General features: G+C 44.4%; 1 protein-coding gene and 1 long non-coding RNA gene across 4 annotated transcripts; one reads left to right on the forward strand and one right to left on the reverse strand.

Annotated features, from left to right (window-relative positions):
* The first annotated feature begins 13,651 nt into the window (after positions 1 to 13,651).
* Positions 13,652 to 21,648, forward strand: Ggct (gamma-glutamylcyclotransferase). Of its 2 annotated transcripts, XM_048339538.1 has the most exons (4): positions 13,673 to 14,214; positions 17,435 to 17,580; positions 19,417 to 19,552; positions 21,090 to 21,648. In XM_048339538.1, the coding sequence occupies exons 1-4, from the start codon at positions 14,074 to 14,076 to the stop codon at positions 21,237 to 21,239; spliced, it is 573 nt and encodes a 190-aa protein (XP_048195495.1). In that variant the 5' UTR covers positions 13,673 to 14,073; the 3' UTR covers positions 21,240 to 21,648. The 2 variants fall into 2 exon arrangements, with proteins under 2 accessions (XP_048195496.1, XP_048195495.1); XM_048339539.1 differs by lacking the exon at positions 19,417 to 19,552 and having other exon boundaries at positions 13,652 to 14,214.
* LOC125346734 lies at positions 16,292 to 25,364 on the reverse strand. Of its 2 annotated transcripts, XR_007210016.1 has the most exons (3): positions 25,293 to 25,364; positions 25,111 to 25,205; positions 16,292 to 16,516 (listed from the first exon to the last, which is right to left on the reverse strand). It is a non-coding gene; the product is annotated as an uncharacterized LOC125346734 (long non-coding RNA). The 2 variants fall into 2 exon arrangements; XR_007210015.1 differs by lacking the exon at positions 25,293 to 25,364 and having other exon boundaries at positions 25,111 to 25,227.
* Positions 25,365 to 27,636: the final 2,272 nt, after the last annotated feature.

The following is a 27,636-nucleotide window of genomic DNA, read 5'->3' on the forward strand; positions in this document are numbered from 1 at the left end:
TACAAAAGCTCCCATCAGGCTTGAGGCTGTCTAATTTATCTATATCTAGATGGACCCTGGAATGGTCACTAATCCTTGCAGTCGCCAATTCTATTCTCAAGCAAGGCCAACTGCATTGGCTAATTATGTTAGAGTAAGGTATCAGGAACTGAGGCAAAACAGAGACAATGAAAAAATAGACTAGCTAGTGCTAGGATAGAGTTAATCCATTCATCAGTTTCACTTCTATGTTCGCAGTTTCACTTGTATGGTCCTTGGCTACATCTGATTCTTTCCCACCAACACTTTTTTTTTTTTTTTTGGCCAGTCCTGGGCTTAGCCTCAGGGCCTGAGCACTGTCCCTGGCTTCTTTTTGTTCAAGGCTAGCACTCTGCCACTTAAGCCACAGCGCCACTTCTGGCCGTTTTCTATATATGTGGTGCTGGGGAATCGAACCCAGGGCTTCAGGTATACGAGGCAAGCACTGTTGCCACTAGGCCATATTCCCAGCCCACCAACAGTATTCTCCTCAGTATTAATCTTCAATTGAGAAACAGCCGGACATTTAATTATAGTAGCAGAAACCATTAAGATGTCAGAGAGTTTACATGTACTAGAATCAAGAGCCTCAGGGAAGGTGCATGTATGATTAAAATGTTAATTCTATTAACAAACTATCATTAAGTAACAGATGCATAATTTGGGTACAACCAAATTGCATATTCCTTTATAAGGTAGCTCAAATTCAGCCAGGCACCAGTGACACACATGTAATCTCTGGCAGCTGAGCTCTAAGGATCATGATTTGAAGCCAGCCAGAGATAGAAAGTCTGAAAGTCTCATCTCCAATCAATCACAACCCCCGCCCCCCAAAGTCAGAAGTGGAGCTATCATTCAAGATTCTGCTCTCACTTGGCTTTTGTGCTTACAGTAGGCTTTTTGTGCTTACAGTAGGCTTTTTTTTTTTTTTTGCCAGTCCTGGGCCTTGAACTCAAGGCCTGAGCACTGTCCCTGGCTTCCTTTTGCTCAAGGCTAACACTCTGCCACTTGAGCCACAGCGCCACTTCTGGCTGTTTTCTATATATGTGGTGCTGGGGAATCGAACCCAGGGCTTCATGTATAAAGGCAAGCACTCTTGCCACTAGGCCATATTCCCAGCCCTCTGATAAGCTCTTTGACATAAGCAGAAAGTAAACCTCCATTGCATTTGAGCTTCTAGGATTGGGGATCTGTTGAAACAGTCTTCTTACCTTAAGTAGCATATTGGGCATATATGATCATCTGGAACATGGGGGGAGGGGTTTAAAGATAGTTTTGTTTTTGTTAATATTTTGTGATGGCACTGGGGCTTGAACTCAGTGTCTGGGAACTGTCCCTTAGCTTTGTGGCTCAAGGCTAGCACTCTACCACTTGAACCACAGCTCTACTTCTGGCATTTTGGTGGCTAATTGGAGGTCAGAATCTCACAAAGTGGGTGCTGTTCGCTCACGCCTGTAATCCTAACTACTCAGGAGGATGAGATCTGAGGATCACAGTTCAAAGCCAGCCCCAGCAGGAAAGTCCCTGAGACTCTTATCTCCAATTAACCACCAGTAAATCAGAAGTACAGCTGTGGCTCAAAGTAGTAGAGTGCTAGCCTTAAGCAAAAAATGCTCAGCACTGAGGCCCTGAGTTTAAGCCCCATGAAAGGAAAAAAAAACAAAAAAAAAGAATCTCACAAAGTTTTCTGCCAGGGTTGGCTTCAAACTCTGATCCTCAGATCTCAGCTTTCTTAGTAGGATTATAGGCATGATCCATCAGCACCTAGCTGAATAGGCTTAAAGATAATTGACAAAGATGAACATGACTTTCTAAAGATTTGGAGTTAAGTGACACAGAATCACTCACAGAGCCTGGCAGAGAGTAGCCCTCTGTGAGTAGACCAACCTGCTGGTTCTGCTCACACTTCTCTTCCTGGGTCAGGATCTCCTCAGGTTCTGGTCTCTAGTAGGAGTTAGGTACTCAGCCTTTTGGTGCCCTCTCCTTTTCCAGTTCATAGGCTGAGGTATGCAATGCCTCCTCTGGCACTCAGCTCTGGGTTTTTTCCCAGACTACAGCTCTAGGATTTTGTGCTTCTTAGATGTCAGTGTGGAAGGGAAGGTGGCATTTCTAGTCCCAGACCCTTCTCTAAGCCTTCCCTACTCTGGTCTCAATTGCCCACATAAACAGTGAGGTGAGGTTAGCCTGCCGACCTTCTGGCCCCTTCCTGCTCTGTGGGTTTGTGAATTTGCTACTTAAAATGCCTAAATTCTTCAGAAATGAGAGAAGCTTTTAAATCTATCCAGCAGAGGGGAGCAGCTACCTACAAATCAGCACCTTGGCAAAATGTGACAGAGCTGGGCACACACTCTGTCCTCCCAGGCCCCAGTGTAGAAAACTTGCCACTCAGCCAGAGTTCTGGCAGAAAAGACCTGTCCCCGGAAAATGACTCAGGAAGTCCTTCAAGCTCCTTCTCTGCTCTTATTTAAGATAGCTCATACTCCCTGTTCCTCTCCTACAGGAACAAGCAGAGTTGGTCACTAAACAGCAGTGATGTTTCATCAGATTGGTAGGAAAGAGAAACCTTAATCAAGGAATAAAACAGACAAAAACATAAAGAAGCAAAAGGCCTCCAAAAGTGAGGCATTAGTTAAGTCTCCAGCTGGATGGGCCTTAGACTCCCTTTTACAATTTGAATTGCATTTCCCAAAAATATAAGGCGACTTCAGCATGATTTTATTTGGGAATGTTCATTGACAGTGAATAAAATTAGGAAGATTTCATACTGAAGGGACTTCTCTCTGTAAACTGTTTAAACTGCTTAAAACAGCTTCTCAATTCTAGGATGCTGATGCCCAAATCTGAAATGGAAATTTAAATTTATTTTGTTGCCAGTCCTGCTGCTTGAACTAGATTCTGTCCCTGAGCCTTTTTTTTGCTGAAGGTCAGTGCTCTACTACTTGAGCCACAGCTCTACAATCAACCTCTTGGTAGTTAACTGGAGATGAGTCTCATAGACTATCCTCATATCTCAGTCTCCAGAGTAGTTTAAGATTACAGGCATGGGCCACTTGTGGCCCCACTGAAATTTTTCATTGTTACTCTATTACAGGAGAAACACTGACCATTTACTGGGCTGGGTGTTTTCATGTGGACTATTTAGTCCTTCCAGAAGTCCTGTGATATATACTCATTTTTGCAGATGAGAAAATTGAACTTAGAAATTGGTAAAGTAGTGGAACATTCGATTATGCCTTGAGATGTTTCTAGTTTTCATTTTGAAAATAATGAGCTGCCAGATTGCTCAGGTATGAGAAATTTCTCTGGGGAGACCCTGATGTGGCAAATGGCATCTGACACATCAACCTAACTAATCTGATCACTATTTAAAAAAAAAAGGCTCAAAATTGACACTTTGATAGTGCACTTTTTCTATTGTGCTCTTAGGGTTCTCAAAGATACTTGTTTCCAAACTAAAGCTGAACACTGAAAGGGAAAATATGGACTACTGGTAAAGGAAAACAGGTGCACAACTTTTAATAAGAAAGTCAAGGTTGCTGTAAAGGATGCAGTGTGCAGTGGCTCACACCTTAGGAGGCTGAGATCTGAGAATCGTGGTTTGAAGCCAGCAGGCAGGCAAGTCCATGAGTCTCTTATGTCCAATTAACTACCAAAAAGCCAGAAGTGGAGCTGTGGCTGAAGTGGTAGAGCACTAGCCTTGAGCAAAAAAAGTTCAGGGACAGCGCCCATGCCCTGAGTTCAAGCCCCAAGACTGGCGCACGCACGTGCACACACACACACACACACGCACACACATTGATGTGGAACGTGATTGCTGAAGTTGCCTGTAAATATACTGCAACTAAGAAAGTTGGGCACCATTCTTCCTGATGGGCAGCAATTAACCCATTCGTGCTGGACTGAGCATGGTAAGATGAACTGGTTTTCCTCTGGCTCTCAAAGAATTCCCAGAAAAGAGCATGGAACACTTTCCCGTCTGGCAGCTGATAGCATACTTGGGGAACACACAGGAAGATGGCAGGGAAGGAGTTTTCCTGTGAGGATTCTGGGTGATCATCCTTAGAGAGCTACTGTCTTATCCAGGGGGCCGGGAACTAGGTGGTGTCAGGTGCCAGGCCTACCTGGGCCCGAACTTCCTACTTTGTCCTGTCCCAGCCAATAGTCTCATCACTTCTCCAGTCTTCATAGATTCTCTTCTTCCCCTGGTTTTAAGGCGTTTCTCAGGGATGGTAGGGAAGGAATTTTGTGAAAAGTGCTCAGATACTGTAATATGGAGGTCAGATATGGCCAGAGAAAGAGAGCAGAAACTGACTCCAACTCCACTATATCCCCAGACCCTCTGCTTAGAGGCCTTGGAAGATTCCTTCTCCTTGTAAACTATAGTGGCCCCGCTGAATCCCCATGCCAATTCTTAATGGGCGTCCCTGGATTCCTACAGGAAAGGAAGCCCCATCCCCAGGTAATGGAGTTCCTGAGCCCTGAGACAGGGGCGGTACATGGCCTATATGTTGCTGAACCTGTCAAGTGCTTGGGACTGGGAGCTTCCTGTGACCCTGCCCCCTGACCTGACCCTATTTAGGGGCAGGCCAGCTCGGACGCCATTACGCCATGCCACATGTTCGAGTCTTGTGCCTGTTGTCCCCACGGCATCCCAATTCAGCTCTCCATTGGAGCTGAATTGGTTTGTTGGTACTTGGAAGTCCTCCAGAAGTAAGTCTCTGTGCCACTGATCTCTGTGTCCTGTTCTGTTCTATGTTTTTCTGAAACCTGGGACATGTCCATCTGGAACTTCCCCAATAAATTCATCTTTTTACTTGAGACTGTCTCTGAGTGGTGGACTCTTGGAGGAATGGGGGTCGCCCCCTCCCTTGGATGCCATTACAATGCCTGTAAAACCAGCACTGGGCTGGAAGTGCCTGAGTTCCAAGGTCAGCTTGGGGAGGTGAGGGGGGGCGGGGGCCAAATGGCAAGAACCACTCTCAGTAAACAGAAAAACAGTAGCATAAAACACTTCTTCTTGGCAGATTTTATATGCCGTGTAATGCACATAGACACAACACAAATTCCCGCCCTTGGCGGCCCCCTCCGCACCGGCCAAGCCACGGGCATTTCCGTTCCTCGGCTTTTCTTTTGCCGTGGTGTGGCCTCGGACCTTCTAGGCCGGGAGGACACAAGTGGAGGCAGTCAGGCCACTCTGTTCTTGCGCACCTGGTTAAGTATCTGGGATTGGTGATTTATAAAAATTGAAAGCAACAACAAAAAACACCATCCCGGAGCGACCAGCCGGAACCACGATTCCGGAAGCGAGTGGCGACCTACCCCTCCCGCTGCGGGAAGGTAGCCGCTCCTGCGCTTTAGTGGCGGCGCAGACCAGTGGTGTCATTAGGCGCCAGCGGACACGATTGAGGGCTCAGGCCGGTGACGTCATCGGGTGGGGCGGGCGTTGGGACAGTCGAGTTGTCCAAGGTGTAGTTCCGGGAGCTACTCCACTGTGCCAGCTCTGGAACTACCGGACCGTACGGGCGGTTCCAGCTCTGGAGCCGCCGACAGCGGGGCAGTTCTGGCTCTTCCTAGGTGGGGCGTGAGCCCACTTCGCGCGGGCCCACCGAGCCGCGCTTTCTCCAAGGCTCTTCCTGGGCAAGTAGGGGGCAGGTGGCGAACCGAGCTCCTTTTCCCTCTGGCTCCTGCAGGAATCAGAGAACCACTTGCAACACATGCCCAGGACAACCAACAATAAGGCTCGGTCCGTCCACAATTCGGTGCCCCATGGTCTCAACACTTCTTAAAGGTCACCCGATCTAACTTCATTTTATCCCTCCCTGGCTCTGTTTGCCTCTTTAACTTTTTCCTAGCACCTAGAAGCACTCCTGCTTCTAGGAGTCACAGAACTGAAAAACACCTTTATAACAAGGGACTGAAAGGAACACCAAGTCATAGCGAGGCTGACACAGATCACACCCCTCATGGGGGCAATTAAGTGGATAGCGAGCTCGCACTTGGAACCGGAGTAATCATCTCCCGGGACAGCCCCCAGTTTGTATGTTTCAAAATAATGGAAGCAGCCAACACATGCTCAGAAGTGAAGAAAACAGGCAGGATTACAGATTTTTTAAATGAATGTTTTAGTTCTGCTTGCTACCCTACTTCCCACCTCTTGTACTCCCTCCTTCCCCCACCAGTTGGGTGCATGGTTTTCTAAAGCATGTAGTTAGGAATATATTCAGACATTATTGTTTATTAAATACTAAATACATTGGAACTACTTACTAGCATTACTCTGGAAATAACACTGGTTGCCTGAGACGTTCTGAGAAATTATGGCCTACCCAGCTTTTAATACATTACTTTTCTCCTCCAGAATGTTAACAGGGTTCGAGGGAGGAGATTCCATGTCCAAGAGTCCACCACTCAGAGGCAGTCTCAAGCAAAAATATGAATTTATTGGGGAAGTAAAAAGCGAACTGACCGGCCAGGAACGCAGCACAGACTCGGGGTGCTGAAACTGCTACAGTGAAAAGTGGGCTGACAGACCAGGGACATAGTGCAGACTTGGGAGCTAACACTGTGACCCTGATCAGTCCTCACGTTGGGGTTTATAAAGGTAAAAGCTTAGCACAGATGTAGGGGGTTGACACAGGGGGTAGAGCAAGCAACAAACAAGTTAAGCAAGCGTGGCACAGATGTAGGAGGTTGACGCAGAGGAGCAAGTAACAAACAAGCCATTTACAGAAGCAGAATTTTGGGGTCAGGTTGACCTAATAACCAAGTTGGAGTCAGCTCTACTCCCCCAACATTTCCTACCATGTTTCCCTAGTCAAGATGGTGTCAGCTGTACTCCCTACAACACAGAACACTGCCGATTACCTATATTCTGGCATGCTTCTTGCCATGTGCCAGACCATAAGCTAGATGGAGGTACAATAGAAATACCAACTTTGTCTTTACAAAATGTATATAGCGTATGCTAACATACTCCTATACATTTTCAAATCTTAAATTAGAACTAAAGGACAATTCTCTCTCAGTAAATCAAGGAAAGATGGTGGGAGGTGGGGAATCAGAAATTAGCATTTTGTAGCCAGTGTGAAGTAGGAAAGATTTTGACCCTGGTCCAATGCAAGGTGTGGTCCCTGCTTCCCTGGGGTTTGCCATCTCCTGAGAAATCAGTAGGGCACACAGAATGGAGTAAGATAATAAAAGGTTTGCACAAGAGCCCCAGTTTTTTCATGAACCAAATCAGCCTCCACAGGTTTTTACAAACAGGAGGGATATGATAAAAATCAAATGAGCAATGTCTCCACTCCCTTCTATCCAAACCACTACCCTGACTCTGGCTTGCCTGGACCTGTCTATTGCAATAAGCTGTATCCAGCACTCTGCCGCCTCCTTAGCCATCCTCAACATAGCCACAAGACTTGATCTTCCAAAACTGCAGAAGGACTTTCCCTCCTACTTAAAAGTAAAAAAAAAAAAAAAAAAAAAAAAAAAAAGACTCTTTTCCAAGTGTCTCCAGTCTTCTAATAAGACCCTTGTCCTCTACTGAAATTTGAACCCAAGGCCACTTTATGTAAGCCTCATGTTGTTCCTATTCCTCACTAAGCATCCTTCAAATCTACAGGGCCAAGCAGAGTCAGAGACAACTCTAGAGCTATTGCAGGAATCCAGCTAGAGAGGGTAGGGACCACAGAATATAGAGAAGTGCAGAGACAGGGCTGCAGAGCTCAGAATGGCTCAGTGGGAGCTCATTCTCGGCTTTAGATACAAATGGAATACTCTGTATGTGTGTGTAACTCAGGCCCTTGAGCTTGCTGGGTAGGCACTCTACCACTTAAGCCATACCCCTACCTCAGCCCCTTTTGTTCAGGTTATTTTTGAGATAGTATCTGATATAGACTATGATCTTCTTATTTACATTTCCCACTAAAGATGGGACAATGGCAGTGTGCCACCTTCATGATCTCAGCTTCCCAAGTTGCCAGAATTACAGGTGTGAGCTACCACACCCTTTCTCAATAGCTTAGTCCATATCCTTCTAATTACAAGAAATTAATGTCTCATACTGATACACTGATGGCTTCTATATCTTCTAGATCACTAACATATATTCACATATTTTTTTTATGTTGCTGTTGCTTGAGACAGAGTCTCACTATGTACTCCAAGCTAGCTTCAACCTGGTAATTCTCTTGCCTCAGTTTCCTGAGTGCTGGGATTATGTGTAAATATATATACATATATAGATAGATAGATAGATAGATAGATAGATACATGTATGTAAAATGCAGGTTTTACAATACACTTTACTTTGGGAACTAAAGGTCTTTGAAGCACTGTTGTGGCATTAAGTATATGCATTGTTTCCACTTAAAATACATAAACTTAAACATTGTGTGCTTTATCAAGTGGAGTTTTGAGGAAAAGACTGGGAAGGAGGGGCTGGGAATATGGCCTAGTGGTAAAGTGCTTGCCTTGTATACATGAAGCCCTGGGTTTGATTCCTCAGCACCACATATATAGAAAAGGCCGGAAGTGGCACTGTGGCTCATGTGGTAGAGTGGTAGCCTTGAGCAAAAAGAAGCCAGGAACAGTGCTTAGGCCATGAGTTTAAGCCCCAGGACTGGCAAAAACAAAACAACAACAAACAAAAAACAAAGACTGGGAAGGATATCCATCAACCTGGATGGAGAGCTCTGACTGGCTCTTGGAAACAGCTGGAACAGGCCCTAAAATGGCTCAGGATGTTGACCCACCCACCTCTCTAGCTCCAAACTGCTTTTTTATTTGTTGCAGGGTCATCTCCTCGACCACCCACCCACATATTCACATGTCCAGACAATACTGTTAAAAGCAATAGTCTCAACTTACGGTTTCCCAACCCTCTTAGACTTAGTTTCAGAGAAAAATACATCTGTGTTCCCTGGTCAGTGCTTCCTTCTGAAAGGAAAAAAAAAGCTGAGGAGATGCAAAGATGCATGGAAGCTAGAAGATAGTATGGTGCTCAGGGAACCCCATCCATAATTCTTCAGCAAGGCTGGTCCATCCCACCATTACCAAGTACCCATATGAGTTCTTTCCTTTCCAGATTCAGTCCCATGGCTACAGTCCTACCATCCAAGTATCAGAACCAGTAAAGCACCCAGCTCTATGAGAGTGCATGCCACCTGACCTCCAGGTACAGTTCAGGCTTGCTAAACTCATGATTCAGCAGGATATGGTTTGTCTGTTACAGCTTTCATGTGTCTCACAGCCATCTGGCATCCTGATATTTACATCCATCTCATGTGGGTCTAGTCAGTGTGAATCTGTAGGCAAGATTGCATTTCTATGCCCACTGAGCTAAGAGAGAGATTCATCAGAGCCAGTCTCTTTGTTCCACTGCAGTACCACTGCAGTGCCTGACTTTGTTTAGTATCAGCTGGCCTTCCCAGCAGGCATATGGCTTTCTTTCCACACAGCTCATCAAACTTGCACAGTGTGTAAATTTTCCCCTCGAAGCATTACTGAAAAGGATGAATGCTCTCTCAAGTTGGCTATATCAGTGGTACTCAAAGTAGAGGAACTAATTGATCTGCTGAGGTGTGAAAAAAATGTTTTTAATCTAAAATTTTAGAATTTAATCTAAAATATTAGAATTTATTTTCCTGAACTTTGCTGAGTGTAATAATTTCCCTAGTAGCATAGGGATTATTTTCTCTACTATAACTGTACAGCCCTAGTCAGCTGACCATCCTTGTCACAGAGAGGTGGGAGATGTCCCAGTGGGAGTGCTCCTCTGAGGAGGGCTGATCCTCATCTATACACATTTTACTTCTTGAGATTTATTGTCACTTGTCCCTTTTGGCTTAAATAGATTTGCAGATAATTAATTATTTTATTTTATTTATTTTTGCTGATTCTGGAGTGTTGGGCTCGCTCTACTTCCCCTCCGCTTGGGGGGGAGGGGCTTGCCCACCCCTTCCTGTGTGGTCCTTTATTGCTCTCATGTGGGAGTGATGGCCACAGGTAGCCCTCAGTAGCGTGTGGTCGCAGGGTGCCCCAAACCCACCAAGGAAGACACAGATGCATGGGTCCCTGGAGACCGCCTCTAGGATGTCTGATTTATTCAAATGAGGCACCAAGAGATATGCCCCAAAGGTGGGCACAGGAGAGGGGCCCCTGATTGGCCCCAAGGGCTATCCATCAAGTGATGTCAGGGGACTCTTTGGGCGGAAGCCCAGACCCCCAAGGACTGGGTTCTGGGGTCTATCTGAAATATGGACATATATTCATTGCTATATATATATATATATATATATATATATATATTTCCCTTAAAAAAATATATATATATATTTCCCTTAAATTAGTCAGTGGTGGAGCTGGGAATGTGGCTTAGTGGTAGAATGCTTAACATGCAGGAAGCCCTGGGTTCAATTCCGCAGCAACACATACACAGAAAAAGCTGAAAGTGGCTCAAGAGGTAGAGTGTTAGCCTTGAGCAAAAAGGAGCCAGGGACAGTGCTCAGGCCTTGAGGCCAAGCCCCAGGACGGGCAAAAAAAAATTAATCAGTGGTCAAGTGAAATCACAACACAGTTTAAACAGCTTAGTTTTTAGTATTTAAATGTCCAGTTTGTGATCAGTATATAATGTACTTTATTAATATAGTAATCATGTTAACATAATGCTACAAATATGATAGTACTATATATGTGTATGTTAATGCATGATACTACATACATAATTGCACATATACATGCTCAAGAAATTTTAATAATATAAAAACCTGAAGATCACTGGATTAAAAGGTGGCATTTGGAAGAAATATGACCTCATTATTATCAAAGGATTACAGACTAGAATCATTATTTTGTAGTATCTCCTCATCTAGCAAAGAGATTGCACTGTAAGTGGGTATTTGTCAATAGCTTCTATCTGGAGCATCAGAACGTGCCAATTGTGAAAATTTGAAAAGCAACACCCAGGTGTGACTCTAGAGATCAATTGCCTGATAGGCTGCTAGTCATTGCTAACAATAACCGGAGGCAAGTTAATCTACTACCCTGAGCTCCAGCTGATGGAACTGGAGGATAATATCAGAACTTCCTGGGTGGGGCCATTTTCAGGATTAAATGAGCTGATACATACAAGAGTTTGACCAGTGCCTGGAATTCAATGAGTGTTCAGGGTATATCAACAAACTTTAACATGGTTTTGACTACATCTTAAATAACTTATGCAAAAATGTAGCTGAACTTTACCTGCATTTCACTACAATCTATACAGAGCTGCTAAAAGAATGCTTGGAGCAGTGAAAGGTTTTCAGTAAAGTTTAAGGAAACACCAATGCTTAATTTCAGTATGTATCAGTTTCTGCCTTGATGTTGGGGTTGAGTGGAGGTATGAATCTTCCTATTTGCAGATTACATAACATGTAATTATAATGTTATAACATCAATTATGTTATTGCTTATTATGGGCTCAATATTGTGTTGAACATATAAGACAGAAACAATACAATAAACACTTACTGTACATCAGTTTGATAATAAAAAATTAAAAAAAGAAACATCAGTTTGATAATAAAAATTTGAAAAAAAAACACTTACTGTACATCATTCCATTTAACATTTAACACTACTATCAGAATTATTTTATTTCTTTGCCAGTCCTGTGGCTTGAACTCAGGGCCTGGGCACTGTTCCTGAGCTGCTTTTGCTCAAGTATAGCACTTTGCCACTTGAGCCACAGCACCACTTTGTCTTTTCTATATGTGGTACTGAGGAATCAAACCCAGGGCTTCATGCATTCTAGGCAAGCACTCTACCACTAGCCACATTCCCGGCCCCTTCAGAATTATGTAAAGGGTAGATAGAAAATACTGCACCCCTAGGGCTGGGGATATAGCCTAGTGGCAAGAGTGCCTGCCTCGGATACACGAGGCCCTAGGTTCAATTCCCCAGCACCACATATACAGAAAACGGCCAGAAGCGGCACTGTGGCTCAAGTGGCAGAGTGCTAGCCTTGAGCGGGAAGAAGCCAGGGACAGTGCTCAGGCCCTGAGTCCAAGGCCCAGGACTGGCCAAAAAAAAAAAAAAAAAGAAAATACTGCACCCCAAATGTCAATATGTGGTCTAAATTACATTTTTCTACATTATTCCATCTATTAGTTATCTATAACCGAAGCTTAACATTTTCAATTTTCCCTGAAATTTATTTTATATTTGATTGATTAAACTAGAATCAAGTCATTGCATTTATTCTCTTAAGTCTTCCTCTGTCTTGTGTTTTATTTAGTATTACTGTTTTGTTTTGAGACAATTCTCCCTGTATAGCACAGGCGGGCCTCAAACACTTAATCCTCCTGCTTCTACCTCCTGAGTGCTGGGATTAAAGGCATGTGCCACCATGCCCAGCAAAAATTCACTTTTTGTTTTGTTCTATAGCCCAAGTTGGCTTCAAACTTATGAGAAATCCTGTCTTTGCTTCCAGGATGCTTGGATCACATATGTGAGCCACCAAGCCTGGCCATTTTCACTTTCATTGCAATGACATTTAAGAGCCTGAAACATTTGTTCAATAGGATATCCTTTCTGATTGTTTCCTCTTGATGCCATTTTTATAGTTTTAGCTCCTCAGACAGAAAGGTAGGTTTAAAAGCTTATGCTGAAGATAGAGATTTGGGGAGACTTTCACAGATAGATTACATCAGGAGAGACACAGTAAGGCTGGCTCTCTTTCCCTAGTGATCAGATTGATCTGGGATAAGTAGGAGGTATTTTGTGTTCCTTTCTTTGGTCAGGAGTGATCCCTGGAGGATGATTTGGTACCCAATAGAGATTTCCGTTAGCCTTTTTCAAAGATGGTTTCATTGATGATCCTGGCACGGATCCGTTGTTTCATTAGGGACTACAGAATGGTGGTCTTCCACTTTCATAATTTCTTCTGCACTGCTTAGTGAACAGACATTTGAGATGAAACTGCTTCCCCATCACTCAGTACTGGAAAGGCAGAGTGACCTAGATATTCTTAAATTGCCATTTTTTCAGAGTTAGAATGGGGGTGATAGTCAAGACTAGCAAGGAAAGGTTTGCTTTCCCTTTTCTCTTTAATTTGGCTTACTCTGGGGGAGGTGGCCTTTTCAAATATTTAATATGTTTTATCATTTTGTAGTGGTTATTATCTTTTGGACACTCCCGTTGTCTTAACTGTGGCCAGTAGGTGTGGGCGTCCTTTCTTGAGATTCCAAGCAGCCCTCACTCCCCAGCTTCTGATCAGGCAAAGACATTTCTCCAAGAGGCCCTGATGCTTCTGGAGAGGGGCTATCCAAGACCCACATCTGATTGCAGCAAGGGCCAGCCACCGTCTCTGGGTATTGAGCTCCTTTCAGTCAACAGTACGATGATGGACACGGTGGTGAAGGACTGAAATCCCAGCGTCTGGGAGGTGGGTCGCATGTGGGAGGCCAGCCTGGGCTACCTATGGAGTCTCTGTCTTAAAACAAGAAAACTGGCATGCAAACCAGATTAGCTACGGAGAGGTGTTTGCCCTTGACCATAACTTAGGTAACTCTGTGTCGTGTAAGCGTCAGTGGGACCTCGAACCCGGTGCCAGCTCCCCCAGCAAAGGCTGGGGCGGTGACCGCAATAGTCATCATGGAGGCCTCCCAGGCATGGTCGTTGCTGCTCAGAGGTCGGTTTAGCTCTCCCACAACCCGGAAACCGCTTAAGTGCCCGCCAGGTACCCAAGGGAGAAGCCTTACAGGTACCCATTGGCCCTAATACCTGTCAGTCAGAGAGCGCTTGGGGAAGGGGGCAGAACATCATAGGAGAATGTCCAATGAGGAATGAGCCTGGGCCAAGTCGCTAGGGTGTTTTGGGGACCTAGCAGAGGTCCGGAGATCGGGCGGGAAGGGACGGGCCAATCTAAGGAGGCGGGTCCCTCCGGTTTGCCGCAGCCAATCAGAAGGGCGCTGGCTCGGCTCCGCCCGCCCCCTCCTAGCGGTCTCTTTCTAAGCCGGGTGGCCGCGCGGGTTCCGTTGGCATTGAGGACTGGCGGCCGTCTTCCCTCTGTCAACCATGGCGAGCTCGGCCTACGAGGACAGCGCGGGCCAGCACGGAGACTCCTTCCTGTACTTCGCCTACGGCAGCAACCTGCTGTCGGAGAGGATCCACCTTCGAAACCCCTCGGCCGAGTTCTGCTGCGTGGCCCGCCTGCAGGTCAGTGCCCGCCGTGCGGGCTGAGAACTCTGAGGCTCGGTGTGCCGCCCGCAGAGGGCGGGCGAGCCGACCCTGACGAGCGGGGTTCTGCCCCCTCCCCCTGGCCCCGCGTCCACCTGGATCGGGTTCCCCCATCTGTCCCTGGACCCTGGGTACTCCCAGACTGGGCTTCCCCCACCTGTCCCCGACTCTGTGTCCTCCTGGTCTGGGCTTCCCCCTCCCCCAATCCCAACCTCGCTTGCCCTTCAGAGAACCCTTCTCCCGGGAAGGGAAGTAGTGGCAAGTCCTTTGTTACACGACTTGTCACATAGTATTGTAGGAATCTTCCTTCCTTCCTGTCAAGAGAGAACCAGAAAGCTGAGGCCATGTCTTCTGTCTTCCTCAGGTTAGAGGCTGGATGAATTTAACCATTGCCACACCATTGCCCTTCAGAACAACATGCTCATCCCTTTTAGCACATATTCTTCAGGCAAAGTTGGGGGTAAAAAATGACTGAGTAACATTCTAGGTTGAGGACCTACCGGCATATAGGAGAATCATGAACAAAACCACTGACACTATTGAATTAAACACACATGATCTCTGCTAACTTTGTCAGAATTGTTAGCTGGAAGCAACAGAAATTGGCTGATTTAAGCAAAAAAAAAAAAAGTGTTGAAAGGCAGGTGCAAAAGCTGACTAAACAGGCAAGCATAAAGGGGGTACAGCCAGCATTCCAGCACAGCTGGTACAATCAGGGAGCCACTGTGTAATGCTACAAGTGGCAGACATGTCTGTGGCTTGCATTATCATCACCATCTGTGCTGCACCCCTGTTGCTACCTTTTACTCAAGGCTAGTGCTCTGCCACTTTGAGCCACAGCTCCACTTTCAGTTTTCTGGTGTTTAATTGGAGATAGAGTCTCACATAGACTTTCCTGCCCATGCTGGCTTTGAAACAAGATCTTCAGATCTCAGGTCAAGATTAGCTAGGATTATAGGTATGAGCCACTAGCACTTATTGAAAATGGGATAAAACTTAAGCTGAGATCTTTAGAACAGAGAACCAAGAGAGCAATATGTGCAAAGGTCCTAAGGAAAGAGGAAGCTGATCTTTCAATCTAAGTGAACTGCATGAGAACTAGAAAAGGGTCATAAATTAATAGGACTACAGTGGTCAAGTAAGACATTGGCCACTGACATGGACAAATAGAATGGAATGTCTTTGAAAGCTCACTTTGGTTGCTGTGGCAGATAGGTTTGAAAGGGACAAAGGTGAGTGTGGGGAGCCCAGGTGTAAAGTTTTAATAGCAGCCATGCCAAAGATAATGACTGGTACCTTGAAATAGGGTGTGGACAGGGAAAGATAGATGGATTTGAGAGATAGAAGATAGCTGGTAAAGCTAGGTGATTGGCTGTGAAGGGTGGGGACTCAAGGTTTTGCACAACCAGGCAGATGATGTATACAGGGAGAAATACCAAGTTGGCAAGTGAAAATTTAGTTCACTTTGAACGTACTGAATTAAATGCTTGCTAGATAGCAAAGTGAATGAAACACTATTCATGAATATCTGTTAGGTACCTACTGTGTGCTAGGCCATGTCCTAATTGCTTTTGTGGCTCAGGAGAGATCTGGAGTTATATGACAGGTGATGGAAACAGTAGTATTTGAAACTGCTGAAGGAGATGAGATTGTCTTGGGCAAATTACTAAATGAACAGAGAAAAGGGCTTAGGCTGTGCTCTTGAGAAACAACCATTTAAAGATCTAGTAGTAGAGGAGGAGTTGGCAAAGAGGGCTGGGGAGATCGAGGAGGAGCCTGAAAATCTAAACACAAGGCCTGGCAGAGGAGAGTGGTTATTTGTGTCCTAAACAGCCAAGAAATGGCTCGAGAAGAAAAATGAAAGCTGTCTGTTGGATTTAGTGATAGCCAATCCCTGTGTGATTGTAGTTTTGATCAAACATACTGATGTCCTGCCACTGGTGCTTGGTGTTAGAGATCACTCACTGTGCCAGTTCAAGGGCCTGAATATTCCTATTTCCCAAAGTGTCTGATCAGGCTTTGAGAAAATAAATTACAGGGATAAAATATAAAACTGGAAAAAAGGCCCTAGTGTTGAGTCCAGCCTTTTTTGGACTATTAAGAGAATTAAGCCCTGGAAAAATAGAAAGAAATATTCCTAGAGGACTTTTATTCTTCCTCTAGACTCTCATCCCAATTGTTCATGTCGTGGCTCCAACAGTCCTGAGACCTCAGGAAAGTTGCTCAATCTTTCCAGCCTGCAGTTTTTTTTTCTTGTTATAAAATAAATACAATAAAGTTGCTGTGGAATAAAAAGAGGTGGTCTATATGAAGCTAACAAAGCAATGTATAGCACCCAGTAATGTTCGGGTGTTAGCTGCTTTCCTGGTTACTGTAGATAGATCAGTACAATTTATAAGTATACAAATAAGTATATAGGGCTGGGAATATAGCCTAGTGGCAAGAGTGCTTGCTTTGTATACATGAAGCCCTGGGTTCGATTCCCCAGCACCACATATATAGAAAACGGCCAGAAGTGGCACTGTGGCTCAAGTGGCAGAGTGCTAACCTTGAGCAAAAAGAAGCCAGGGACAGTGGTCAGGCCCTGAGTCCAAGGCCCAGGATCGGCAAAAACAAAACAAAACAAAACAAAAAACAAATAAGTATATAACTTAAGGATACAATATTCTTAAGTCTACACCAGGGCTGGGAAGATGGCCTAGTGGCAAGAGTGCTTGCCTCATAAGTCTACACCAAATGCTAGCTCCTTTAGGAAAAATGTGGTGGGTGATAGAAGCTGTTGGGGTGCTCTCTAGACATTAAAGCATATTATAATCCACGTGTCCATTACCTAGCACGTCTCTAAGTAATGTACATGCATGTAAGTAGACTGGGAAGAAACTTGCAGAAATGAAAGTCATGTTAAGATATTGGAGTTACAAGATCTTTTACTTTAAGCATTTTCTTAAAATGTTAAGGTGCTATGCATATTCAATACATACTTTATTTTTAAGGAAAATATGAACAAGATACAGTCCTTTAGACCTGGGGTCTTTTTTTTTTAACCTTTGTATTTCCCACAGCTTCTACACATAAGAAAAACTTGAAAAATTTTTGAATTGTTTATTTAAATGGTAAATAAGGTAAATCCTTTTTATTTTCAGAAGAGAAATTTGGGTTCAAGTGAATATTGATTCTATCACTTTGGTTTCCTTTGTAGGATTTTAAGCTTGACTTTGGCAATTTCCAAGGCAAAACAAGTGAAAGGTGGCATGGAGGTATAGCTACCGTTTTTCAAAGTCCTGGCGATGAAGTGTGGGGAGTAGTGTGGAAAATGAACGAAAGCAATTTAAGTTCCCTGGATGAGTAGGTGGCTTCTAATTATAAGTTAACTAATTCAGAAAGTGAATTTTATGGAAGGATGTATATTTGTGTGTTAGTTTTCCAAAACATATATTCCTACTTATTGGACATATTCTTTAAGATGATATACACAGGGGTTAGTTACATACTTAAGGTAGTGAGTACATTTCTTGTCATTTGCTACCCCTTCCTCATTTTTCTCCCACCTTCCCTCCCCCCAACTCTCCCTACTTTTTTTTTTTTTAACCTTCCCAATGATGGACATTGACTACACATATTCTTTACACTTCAGGATCAAAAGTCTAGGAAGATAATACTTCCTCATTGAGACTTGGGGGGATGTTTGTAATCTTATGTCAAAAAATAGAAGCTATTATATTTCATTTTGTTTATATTTTATAAAAATTACTTTTCGTAGTTTTATATTGTGAAAAGACATGACAACTTTTACAATTTTTTTGTTGATTCAGTTAAACTTTTCTTTATATTTAATATTGTAGTTGGGTGTTGTGGTACAGAACTGTAATCTCACCTACATAGGAAGTGTAGGCAGGGGAATCCAGGCTGGCCTGGGCCAAAAGTATGAGACCTTGCCTGAAAAAAAAAAAAGAAGGAAAAAAAGGTGCTGGGAATGTGGCTCAAGTGGTAGAATGCTTGCTAGCAAGCACAGAGCTCAGAGTACAACTCCTAGTACTGAAAAAGAAAATGATTTGCAAAGGATTGCAGTTGAATCAGTCAACAAGTAATAAGCAATTCAGCCAATAAGTAATAATTTGTAGAAGCATGGGTAACATATTAGAATGTGTAGATGCTTTTTATAACTAGAATTAGCAGAAACAAGTAGGATTTGAGAAGACTCTGTTGACTCATTTCATCCTTGCCTCATTCAAGCAAGGATAAGCTGTTCTCACAGCTTTTCTCTGGGAAAAGACATTCTCTTGCTGTCAGAGGAAACAGTCTACCTTTTATGAGAGCAGTGTTTCAGAGTATACAGGCAGCGATAAATATGCTGAAGCTTGTGTTCACACAGAATTATGCAGAGCTGTTAGAAACTCTGAGCCTCAGAATCCATAGGGACTTGGTTCAGGACCCCAAGAGTACTACTAAAGCCACATATGTTCACGTCCCTTTTGTGAATTGGCATAGTACTTGTATATAATCTGAGGACATTCTGTTTTGTATTCTTGGTCATCTCTAAGTCATTTCTATACCTAACACAATGCAAATGCTGTAGAAGTACTTGTTACCCCTTATTTTTAAGGAAATAATAAGGAAGAACATCTGTATGCATTTGGCTCAGACCCAGTTTCTTCTTTTTAATATTTTTGAGCAGAGGTTGGTTGATTCTGTGGATGTGGAATATGTGAATAGTCAACTCTACCACCAAGTTTGAGTCGACTGTACCATTAAACCACAGAACCAGATGAACCACTAAGTCTAGGGCTGACTACCACTAAGCCTCAGAGCTGACTGTACTTCTGAGCCTCAGAGCAGATTGTATTTCTAAGACTCAAAGCTGACTGTGCCAGTAAGTCTAGGGCCAGCTGTACCACTAAGCCTCAGAGCCAACTGTACCACTAAGTCTGTGGCTGATTGTACCACTGAGTTTCAGAGCTGACTGTACCGTTAAGTCTAGAACAAGCTGTACCACTGAATCTCAGGCTTCCCAGGTAAAATGCTAAGTGTGGTTTGGCATGTTCACCATATTCCAAGCTATGTAGGGAGAAATATGTCCTTACAGCTAAATTGCTAGTCCTGTGCCCCCAACTTGATTAAAAGATTTAACCAGTAAACAACTTTCCTGGATTAATGGTAAACATTTGGCTGTTCTGGTTTCAGGCAAGAAGGGGTTAAACATGGGGTGTATGTTGTAATAGAAATTAAAGTTTCTACTCAAGAAGGGAAAGAAATAGCCTGTCGCAGTTACCTGATGACAAACTATGAGAGTGCCCCGCCCTCACCACAGTACAAAAAGGTAAGTTGCTTAGGTGTTTAGCAAGTATTAATTTTCACTGAGATAAAATGAAGAATGTCTTGTTTTTTAAAAGGCATTATCAATTTTAAATTTCATGATGTCATTTAAATAAAATGATGTTAAAATAAAAAAAATGATAGCTATTTACTTAAGGGGCAGTTCCCAAACACAGTCCAGGGCTGGTGATATGAGTTAGTGGTAGAGTACTTTCCTAGCATGAATGAGGCCCTGGATTCAATCCTGTCACCAAAATGTGTGTGTATGCTTAAATCTAAACTATATAGACTTATGTCTAACAATAGAACTGTTTCTAAAACGTTGTTTAAAAAAACCTTTTACGGGGCTGGGAATGTGGCTTAGCAGTAGAGTGCTTGTCTAGCATGCATGAAGCTCTGGGTTCTATTCCTCAGCACCACATAAACAGAAAAAGCAGGAAATAGTGCTGTGGCTCAAGTGGTAAAGTTCTAGCCTTGAGCAAAAAGAAGCCAGGGACAGTGTCAGGCCCTGAGTCCAAGCCCCAGGACTGGCAAAACAACAACAACAAACTTTTATAAACGTGTAACTCAGAATTCTTAAAGTGCACATGTATATTTTAAAAGATTTACTCTGCATGCATGCATTTATAATTATTTTTCCTCATAAGACACTATTTCATGAACAGTAGGGTTCATTTCTTTTTTTTTTCTGGGAAAAGTAGATTTACTATTGTCAAAATAGTAAATCCGGGCTGGGAATATGGCCTAGTGGCAAGAGTGCTTGCCTCAAATACATGAAGCCCTGGGTTTGATTCCTCAGCACCACATATATAGAAAACGGCCAGAAGTGGCGCTGTGGCTCAAGTGGCAGAGTGCTAGTCTTGAGCAAAAAGAAGCTAGTGCTCAGGCCCTGAGTTCAAGGCCCAGGACTGGCAAAAAGCTTCCACCCTTCAGTGGAGAAGAAAAGTCACCTGAGGGTCAGAGCCAGGAGTTACAGGCATTGAGGGCCAGGGAAGTCACCCTTATATGACCAGGACAGGAATACGGGACTCCCCGCCCCGCCACATCCTTTTCAGTTAGGACATGGCTCACACAGAGAGTTCCAGGAGTTTCCCAGTGTGGTGCCTATGTTAATGTTTAGCCTGGTATGGGTCTCCAGTGTACCCCTAAACCATTTACTGCCAAGTCTAGTTCAGAGCAGAGTAGACCAGAGGACTGAGATCACAGCAGCTCCTTTCTGCAGAATGGTAGTTTTTCCTAAATGACTTATGTAAGTTCTATAACATAAGGTACATTATTGTCTTAAGTAAAATCTAAATAGAAGAACTTGTTCACATTATTGTCATTCTGTGAAGTTGCTTCAGGCAGCTTTGAAACCTCCAGTGCATTGTGTCTGAGTGAGAGGAAAACTTACATCTATTTTTTTCCCCTGTAATACTGATTCTGGAGTTCTTGGAAAGCTATTATTTCAGGTTCTGATCATGCAAGTAGAGTTGTAGTATACCTATTCTATTATGTTCCTAACTAAAAGGGTTCTATTTGTTTATTTTAACGATTTCTAGGTTATTTGCTTGGGTGCAAAGGAAAATGGTTTACCCCTGGACTATCAAGAGAAGTTAAAAGCAATTGAACCAAATGACTATAATGGAAAGGTCTCAGAAGAAATAGAAGATATCATCAAAAAAGGGGAAGCCAAACTCTTTAGAACATAACAGAAGACAACCGGACTTTCTCTATGTACTATTAGAAAATATTTTTAACATTTGGAGAACAGGGCTGTGGGACATCTCTAGGTTTAATCTGCTGATTATCAACAGTATTGTGAAGGTGTCTCATTTGAGTGACTCCTTATTTTCTGACTATGAAAAGGAACGGCGTCTTGAATTAGACAATTACAAGGGGGTCTGTGAGTTCCTGGAATGCATGGGTCCTGGGTGTGGGTTCTCCTGAGGACACCTAGAATAGCTCTCTGGAGTTGATCCTAAGTGTCTCCCTGCTTTGTGAGGAAGGGTAGATTTGCAGCTCCCTGGATGACAGTGCTGGTAATTGCACTGCTGTCTGAGCGTCTTTTTTTAAATCAACTTAGTAAGAGTAAGGAAACTACAGAGACAGTTGATTTTTTTAACTTTAAAAATTGAAAAGATGGGGGCTGGGGAGATAGCCTAGTGGCAAGAGTGCCTGCCTCGGATACACGAGGCCCTAGGTTCGATTCCCCAGCACCACATATACAGAAAAACGGCCAGAAGCGGCGCTGTGGCTCAAGTGGCGGAGTGCTAGCCTTGAGCGGGAAGAAGCCAGGGACAGTGCTCAGGCCCTGAGTCCAAGGCCCAGGACTGGCCAAAAAAAAAAAAAAAAAAAAAAAAAAAAAAAAAATTGAAAAGATGGTATATTGTTCTTGGAGGAATAAATGTATTTGTGTTTAACCTATTTTCCCTACCAAAAGCGTCTGTCTTGTCCTGTTGTTAAACCCAAACCATCACACATCCTGGAACCAGAGAGGTTGGTGCTACAAGAGTCTGCAGGCCTGGGATCAAGGCCATTGCCACTGCTTCCCCTGAGACTCCAGCATTCTCCATTCCTTCTTCAGTCTCCTCACATGTAGGCCAGGGATAATCTAATCGCCTATGTTTTAGGATTGTTTTTATGGTTACATGAGTAAATATGTAAGGTCCACACCCAGGAAGGCTCCATGGAGATGCCCCGCCCCCAACATTTAAATCTGTGCCCAGTCCCTGCAATACCAGGGCAACTGGCACACCTGGAGGCAGTTACCCCCCTTCTCTGAGATCACCTGACCATACCTCCAGCCTTTCCCTATATAATCTGGCTCAACACGAATTCCCGCTTTCTTTTTTTCCTCTTCTTCCTTTCCCTCTGTTTCCTCCATCTTGTGCAGGCTGGCAGTTTTCTCTCCCCCACCTCTCCACCCCCTAATAAACTCCTTTCTGCCTGAACCATGTGGCAGGTTTCCTTTCCAATGAACCTTACAAAATAAATGTATTAAGCTTAGGACAAAGCCTGGATTTAGTATTAGCAATCACTACTGGTTTTTTGTTTATTTTTTGTGCTTTTTGGGCTTCAACTCAAGGTTTTGGTACTGACCCTGAGTTTTGTGCTCCAAGCTAGAGCTTGATCACTTGAGCCACAGCTCTATTTCTTGCTTTTTGGTGGTGAATTGGAGATGTTTCACTGACTTTTCTGCTCGGGCTGGCTCTGAACTTTGATCCTCGGATTTCGGCCTCTTAAGTAGCTGGGATTACAAGCATATGCCACCAGCACCCAGCTATTATTTTTTTATTTGAAAAAAATCAGTTTCCTTAGAATGAGATTTTAAAGCAGAAGAGCCAGGATTGTCAAGAGAAGAATGTTTGGGACAAAGGGAGTTAGTCCACTGGTGACCTTCAATTTGAATAAAGCAAAGCTCATGGTTAGGTAATCTTTCATGTCCTGTGGCATGTGTGAGCTGTGTATCCCAAACTGGAATGACAGAACTGGCCACGGGCATGTAAGATAAAAATGTGGTTTGTTTCTGTAGATTAGCCCACTGCGCTTGCAGATACTGCAGGCTTGCGGTGAGAAGGGCACTGGCACAGGCCTCACAGTGTTGTTCAGGATTTACACCACACTCTGTGCCCTACTACCCCAGCTTACCTCCCAACAAGAACACGTGATGGTAATGTGTCATCAAGCTGGGCTTTGCTCTGAGTACCAAGAACTGAATATCACTTACATAATCTCACTTGCTTAGAATGACAATTTTGGTTAAGGGATTTCAAATGCTATCAATAAAATCTTATGTGGCCTTTGAACAAAAATCTTATAATTGGTGCCCTATGGTAATGACTGAGCTGCACAGAGATGGAGAACACACTGCAGGAAGGAAATCAGAATCAAACTACTCTAGGTAAACTCAGGCTCTGGAAGAATCAAGAAGATAAACGCTAGTCCTGGTTTAGCTCACCTACCTGTTTCTTGGCCCTAGGAAGTCATAATGAGAATCTTAGGGCATCCATGTAGTGATCCAAGAAATACTCGAGGTAGAAGCAACACAGAGATAGAGTGAACAGGAAACAGGTAAAGAATGAGCTCCTGGGAGGGAGAAACAACTCTTTTCCACCAACACCTTTTGTTCTACAGCAGACAAGTCTGCTGAGTTCTACAAAGCCTTTTCCCATAGGCTCTGAGATGAACTTTTAAAGACTTCACTGTGGATGCTGCTCTTGTACCCCCAGAATCTTCTGTGTTTTCTGTGTGTATCCCTTGTTCCTCCCTGTTTTCAGACCTCGCTGTGAAGTGGGTTGATGATCCCTAAAGGGGAACATGATCATGGGATGCTCCTTGTGCCCTCCTTTTGCAGATGTCCATTGGGAGTGGATTCTTCACTGGCCTAGAGGGGCCAGATTGAAGTGGTAGCCTGATAAAAGGCTGGTCCTTGGGGGCTAGGCTTAGCTTTTGGCAGAAGACTGTAAAGAGCTGGTTTGGGCTGTGGAGGAGGAATCTGTTTCACACACTGTCAGTTTCACTGAGTCAGAATTTGCTGAAAAGGAAAAAGAGGCTATTTTTTTTTTTTTTTTTTTTTTTTTGCCAGTCCTGGGCCTTGGACTCAGGGCCTGAGTACTGTCCCTGGCTTCTTTTTGCTCAAGGCCTGCACTCTGCTACTTGAGCCACAGCGCCGCTTCTGGCCTTTTCTATATATGTGGGACTGAGGAATCGAACCCAGGGCTTCATGTATGGGAGGCAAGCACTCTTCCCACTAGGCCATATTCCCAGCCCCAGAGGCTATTTTTTTTTTTTTTTTTTACTGCTCATCTGCTGGCCCTTGAGCCCCATATTTCTACCACTTTCTGCTAGTTAACAGGAGAGGAAAATCTCGTGGATTTGTCTGCCTGGGCTAGCTTTGAGCCTTGACCCTCATATTTTAGAATCCCGAGTAGTTAGGATTGTAGGTATGAGCCACCAGCACCCAGTAAAATGACGCTTCTTTAAAGAAAAAATACGCAGTAACAGAAAACATAGGTTTTTCTTACCTTGAGCTCACTTTAACTTTTACTGTGTTAGTACTGTTGCTTAGTTTTTCCACACAAGGCCAGCCCTCTAGGTGTAAGCCACTGGGGCCAGGGAAGGAAAGTCCCTAAGACTCCTTTTTTGTTTGTTTGTTTTTTGCCAGTCCTGGGGCTTGAACTCAGGGCCTGAGCACTGTCCCTGGCTTCTTTTTGCTCAAGGCTAGCACTCTACATCTTGAGCCACAAGACCACTTCCGGCTTTTTTTTTTTTTATATATGTGGTGCGGAGGAATTGAACCCAGGGCTTCATGTGTATGAGGTGAGCACTTTACCACTAGGCCATATTCCCAGCCCCCCTAAGACTCTTTTCTCCAATTAACCACCAAAAATCAAGAATAGGAGCTGTGGCTCAAGTAATAGAGTGCTAGCTAGCCTTGAGCAAAAAGGGAGAGAAAGACAGAGGAGAGAGAGAGAGAGAGAGAGAGAGAGAGAGAGAGAGAGAGAGAGAGAGAGAGAGAGAGAGAGAGGGGGGCTAGACACTGCCCCCCAAATTCCTAGTTATCCCAGATGTTCCTGGTACCTGGAAGTGGCCACTCCATGTCCACACCATACTGCCTCACGTTAAGAAGAGGTCACAGAAATTCAAGGCTGCAACCAATTCAGCATATCTTGGAGCTGTGGGCAGGGAACCAGGTATGAAGTCCACAGTCCTGGATACCACCACCCATACTTAAACCCTTTAGTGCTCTGCCCTAAACAAACCTGCTCTCCCTGCAGTGTAGGCAGTGCTTTTTCTAGCTGACACGGATATTCAAAAAACAGCTTTTCCATGGCAGCAAGAAAAGGTTCTCCATACTCTTGTTCAAGTCCTTGTGGAGGGAGAAAGAGGCATGCAAGAAGAGGATAAAGGAAAACTGGAGTCATAAAACAGCTTCCAAGCCAGCAGGTCGGAAGCCAAAAAATCCACGGAGTTCTGACAGCTGTTTCACCTGCTAGCCAAACGTTTCTTGTGCCTCCAAAATCCTTCTCAGATCTCGCTTTGTCTGTTGAGGATATGGAAGGCAAAAGTTGGGAGAATCAAGATCTAGCAGTCGGGAGGAGGGTCAACTAGTGCAGTAAGGGTACCTGGGGTTAGATATTGTTCAGGATTTACTTACAACTTTAGGGTCCCGCAACTCTAGGTCCAGACGGCGGAAAAATGGTGATTCAGGACGTGGGCCCAAGGCTGGCCCTGCAGGATCAGCTCCACCACCATCTGTACAGTACCGAGCTCAGAATCCCCAACGTTGAGACTAGCCTTTTCCAACAAGACCTTCTCCCAACCTGTCATCCCATTCCCTGTCCCCGCATCCCACTCCTTTCCAGGTACTAACTCGCTGCAAGACCAGGGCCTTTAGTCCCAGACTCAGGCATTCAAGGAGCCGTAGCACGCAGCGAGTGGGGAAACTCCTGGACTCGAGGGAAATGCTCCACACAGGTGGGGCGTACAACTTGCCTGCCAGCAGGCACGGCTGCGAAGCGCAAGGTGGCCGGCCGGACCCCGGGAGGAGGGGCCATGGCCGGCGGCGCGGGCCGTGCCTCAGGCTTCCGTACTCCTTCCAGAGAAAAGCTTCCGGCGGCGCGGGCCGTGCCTCCGGTCTTTGGTAGGCACTGGCTACTTAGCGATCTGGCTGAGCTGTCTCCTACAGGCTACCAGGATTCTGGAGACTTCTTGCCTGGAGTGGAACCTGAAGGAAAGAGTCGGTCTACTGCGATACCACTGATGGCTCAGTTTTTTTAATCCCGCCGCTGTCTTGGAGCCCCGGGCACCTCACTTCCGGATCCGTTGTCACTCTTGGCCCGGAAAGAGACCGTGAGAGGATCAATGGGGGAAGTCTGGGACTGTGGCGTCGCGCCCGAAGCGTTGGTGCGCACGGTTACGGCCGGCCACTGCGCTTGGCTGCTGCGGCCTGGGGCGCCGCGTTTTGAATCCAGTCAGCCTCGGGTTCCGTGAGCTTCCGCCTCGCTCCGCGCACCCTTTACAGAAGTCACGTCACTTCTTCGTGACTTCTTTTTCTGTGAAGCGAGGGTTGTGCCACCTCCTCTTTTCAGATATGGTCTCTTAATTACCAGCTACTCAATCGTCCTCTGACTGTTCCACTCACAAAACAGAAGGGGGCGCTCACCTTTAAAAAACCAATGCGGGGCCGGATTGTAGCTACAGTGTTAGAGTGATTGCCTACTGTGCCTGAGGCCTGGGTTCCACCCCAGCAGCACCCATAAGCACGCCGATAAATAAAACCTCAAAGTTTGAAAAGGAAAAAAAAAATCTTAGAAGTAAGTTCTTAGAGCTGTTTTTGAGGTAGAACTCCAGGTATTGTATATAAGGGGTTTCAAACCTTCCTAACAGATTTGGAGCCTCAAATTATCATTAATTGGGCTTAATCAAAACCAAAAACATTTGCTCTGTGAAGACACTAGAGAATAAAATGTAGGGAGGTAGAGAAAATATTTACAAACCACGTGTAGCAATTGTCAAGATTCAACCACAACCACAACAAGCAAACGATGCAATTAGAAAAGGAACATGAAGCACGGGGATATATTTCAGTCAAGGGGAAGTATCTGTCAAATAAGATCTGGAAAAGATGGTCAAGGTCACCAGCCAGGGAAATTCATGTACTCAGTGGCTGAAATGGAAAATTACCCCATTTGGGACTAAGTGCTGGGGCGATGCTATGAGCCACATGCACATCTGGTTGATGGTGGGAATGCAGACACAACCTTTCTGGAAGATGACATGGCAGGTTTTGAAAAAATCCAGCAGCTGTACTCTTGGATATTTGTAACATATTTACACATGAACTTGCAAAGGAGCATTTGTAGCAGCTTTAGTAATAATAGCTAACAGCTGGAAATAACCTAGATGTGCTTGAAGAGGTTTATGGTTGACAAGATTGTGAGAAATCATGCTGTGGAAGGGAAGACTGATGCACTAAATGGCTTGAGAAGACTGATGCATGCAGTGGACTGAGAAGACATGCAATGCAGTGGTCTAGGAAGACCGATGCATGGAATGTCCTGCTGCATCTTTGGAGAATGATTCTGAAAGGCTATCCCAGAGTTA

Source organism: Perognathus longimembris, chromosome 2 (assembly GCF_023159225.1).
Source record: "Perognathus longimembris pacificus isolate PPM17 chromosome 2, ASM2315922v1, whole genome shotgun sequence".
Lineage (NCBI taxonomy): Eukaryota > Metazoa > Chordata > Mammalia > Rodentia > Heteromyidae > Perognathus > Perognathus longimembris.

Bases quoted from the DNA above. Each gene is read 5' to 3' on its own strand.
- Ggct (XM_048339538.1), top strand. From the start codon at position 14,074: ATGGCGAGCTCGGCCTACGAGGACAGCGCGGGCCAGCACGGAGACTCC. The intron at 14,215-17,434 runs GTCAGTGCCCGC...TTTCCTTTGTAG, and splicing joins GCTGCGTGGCCCGCCTGCAG to GATTTTAAGCTTGACTTTGG. The intron at 19,553-21,089 runs GTAAGTTGCTTA...AACGATTTCTAG, and splicing joins CCTCACCACAGTACAAAAAG to GTTATTTGCTTGGGTGCAAA.